The sequence below is a fragment of the Glycine soja genome, chromosome 19 (assembly GCF_004193775.1).
Source record: "Glycine soja cultivar W05 chromosome 19, ASM419377v2, whole genome shotgun sequence".
NCBI classification, from domain to species: Eukaryota; Viridiplantae; Streptophyta; class Magnoliopsida; order Fabales; family Fabaceae; genus Glycine; species Glycine soja.
This window is the reverse complement of record NC_041020.1, coordinates 46737271-46740762: the sequence shown is the minus strand read 5'-3', so window position 1 is coordinate 46740762 and position 3492 is coordinate 46737271. Positions and strand designations below refer to the sequence as shown.

The following is a 3492-nucleotide window of genomic DNA, read 5'->3' as shown; positions in this document are numbered from 1 at the left end:
CAAACCCCAATGCAACAACCACAAACAATCGGAGACCAAACTCCCTTGTGTGTTTTCCTCGTCCCTTCTGACAGTAACATTATATATAGTACACACATACCACTACCCACCCCGCACCGTCCACAAGAAAAACAACAACGATTCCTCAGACAACTTTACTATCTAGCTGAAAATACTACCCCTTTGTACTCAGTACTTTGCTCTCAAGTCAATGGAAGATGAGACTTTGAGTCTTGGCCTCTCCACTGCCTCCAGAAGCTACCAATCCAGGCTCAAGTCACACTTCGGTGATTCTTTATTCTCATACATCGTTTCCTTCATTGGGGTGTCTTGTGGAAACTGTTGTTTGTGGCTTTTGCTTTTGTGGTGTTTTGGCTAAATGTTTAACCTTTTTGTTTGCCCTTCGAAGCAGAGCTATTCATCGATTTTGATGAGGTCAATGGGGACGAGGAGTTGAGGACGGCTTATCCATGCCCTTTTTGCACTGAGGATTTTGATCTTCTTGAGCTATGTTGCCATATTGACTTGGACCATCCTGTAGAAGCCAAGTCTGGGGTATTTTTTTTTTTGTCTCTCACTTTAATTTATTTCTGTCTCGTATTGTTTTTTAGCCTTGCTTAGGAACTTGTTTCATACCCTTTTCCTTGTTGTTGCTTCTTTATTGTTGTTGGCTGTAATTAATTTATCCATGTTTATCCATGTTAGTGGTGTTTGAAATTTCACAAAGCAGGTGTTAGTGATTGCATTTGAGATTTTATGCAGAAGCCCCATAAAGATGTGGTTCCTGCTTTTAGATCTTTGCACATCTAGAATGAGCTTCCATGTAAAGTTGATGGTGTTAATTTTTAGTTTATTGATTTTAAATATGATTAGACAAAAACACACCAGTTGGACTACTTTAGGGAGATTTCAAGTAACCACCATGAACTTTTAAATCCATCAATTATGCAGCCCCCTCCCCACCCTCAAACTATGAAAAGTAAACCGGATCCGTCAAACAGTTCCTGGTTATCATGAGATCAATATGAGAATTTTCTTTATAGTGTGTTTGGATGAAAAAATTTAAAATTTTGATAAATTTTAAATTCTAAGAATTTCAAATACTTTAATTGAAATTCTTTTATTTTCAAAATTTTGTGTTTGGATAAAAAAAATTAAAATTATGAGGATGAAAAAAATGAATAAAAAAAAAGAAAAAATATGATTGGTGTGCTAGTTATACGTGGCTCCGACATTATTTATTGAAGAAGACTGTAAGAAGAGAATTTCAATTTCCCACATTTCAGAAGGAAATTGAAATTCCAGATTTTTAGTTGTTTAAAATTCTGTTTTAAAATTCCAAAATTTTAAATTCTTCATAAAAAAACATCCAAACAATAAATTCTAAATTATAGAAATTCAAATTCTCTGATAAATTACTTTTCTCAGTTAAAATTCTCTATCCAAACACACTCTTAATGTTCATTCTTAAACATACCAACATGTTTAATTACTTTATAATTTTTTTTATTTCAAGCGGACTATGAGAGGTTTTACAAGTGTATTATTGGAATGACTTTGTATGATTATCACATAATTTGCAAAATTTGTTAGAACGGGGGATATAATGATCTGTTGTAATATTTTCTCCTAAGTTGAGGGTTCAGTTGGCGGATTTAGAAGTTTATAATGGTTACTTCCAATAGCCCTAAAATTCAGATGCGTTTATACTCTTTTCTTATACAATTGATGTATTTCTCTATTTACTTATAATTTGCAGTACTATCTATACTTGTGCTTGTTGAATTACACTCAGCTATCTCTATCTTTGTTTGCACATGCAGATTTGTCCTGTTTGTACCATGTGGATAGGAACAAATATGGTTGATCATATAGCAGCACAACACGGAAACCTGTTTAAGATATCCTTTCTGGTCTGCCTGATAGAAATGTTTTTATTAATTCAAAATAAATAGTAGTATCAGTTTGCGGCCTTTTGTCTCCTCTTTACCGAAGTCTTTTTACTGTTTATACTTCTTCTTGCTGTTCTTTTTCCTTCATTTTCATTCCACTATGTACTTCCTTTACTGGAGATTACAGTCAGCTCAAATCAAAATGCTACAAGGATGAATCCTACCCAGCTCTTTCCTTTTCAAGAAAGGGTGAACACTGGCAATCGTTTTCTACTGGGTTATCTGCGATGTCTACCTCCAAGGCAGCAAGTGATCCATGGCTGTCATTTTTATGTGGTGCATCTGCTGTTGATGAACGTAAAAATGTGCAGCCAGATTCTTCACGTGAAGTAAGCATTGAAGAACTACACTCAAATGATAAGGTGTTAGTAAGGTATGATGAAGTATCAGTGTGTCAACTATGTGTCATATCACACGCCTCATGTATTTTCCAATATCATGTGAGAAATCACTAATTCATTGTCCATGCCCATGCTTGATCCATCATTGTAGAGTTTGTGATGAAAAAAAGTGAATTTCGTGACCAATAAATCATACTATTAGATGATCAATAATGTCAAAAACTTGACTTTCTCAGACCACCTTTCACTTTGAGAAGCAATAATCTATAAATATTCAAAACAGGCACTTAAGCTGAAATCATTAGAAGCATCCCTCTAAAAGGGTTGGATTTGATTTTTTTTTAAGTAAATTTTTTATTAATGAAATTAACTTTGTAGCTTCTGCAGTATTAGTGATGATAATATACTTAATCAGGGGGAAATTTAAGTGTGTTCTTTGTCTGGACCGCATCTACCTACATTTAGTATATACGGGTACATTGAGGCAAATAATGGTTTAAGCCAAAAACTTAGCTGCATATGCAAGTACCAAAATAGCTCTCTTTCTAAATTTTTTGAAGATCAGGAGAAATGGTTATTTTTGTTACTTGTACCTTTTAATATAACATTCATTATCTTCCTGTTGACTTGAACTTGTTTCACATTCTATTTTTTAAGATATTTATTTCACGTAACAACTTTTATCTTTCTCTTAAATATGTACCTAATATTTTAATTATTGCAGAGATGTTCAACCGTCTTTATCTGACAAAGACCAAATAGAGAAAGCACAGCGCAGTAAATTTGTACAGGGACTTTTGATGTCTACTATCCTTGATCCTGACTTCTGATTGAGACGATTAAGGACATCAGTTGCTACTTGCTAGTTTCAATTCGATGGGTAAAAACAAAGGAGAAAAATAGTATTTTCAACCTTGAAAATGATTCATAGTCATAGGATCAATGTTTCTGGTGTATGCAGAGATACACCTAGTATAGAGGAAGTAGTCTATATGTAGGAATTAAATGTAATGCATATTTAAGACAATGCTATTTATTAGTTCAGATCAATTGCAATATAGTAGCTTACTGCCTCAGTGCATGTTTGCTTTTCAGGTGAAAAATACTTTTGAAGTAAAGTAATTTTGTCAAAGGATGAGAATCTTTGCTTCTATTTTTATCCGTTGGACTTAATTGAAACGGGCGAATAACATTTCTAA

The 3492-nt window shown here is 33.6% G+C and overlaps 1 protein-coding gene across 1 annotated transcript; it reads left to right on the top strand.

The window, feature by feature from the left end:
* On the top strand, positions 1 to 3492 carry LOC114398403 (protein DEHYDRATION-INDUCED 19 homolog 2-like). Its single transcript, XM_028360590.1, has 5 exons — positions 1 to 287; positions 413 to 555; positions 1824 to 1901; positions 2078 to 2325; positions 3018 to 3492. Exons 1-5 carry the CDS (start codon positions 212 to 214, stop codon positions 3121 to 3123), a joined length of 651 nt encoding a protein of 216 aa, XP_028216391.1. The 5' UTR covers positions 1 to 211; the 3' UTR covers positions 3124 to 3492.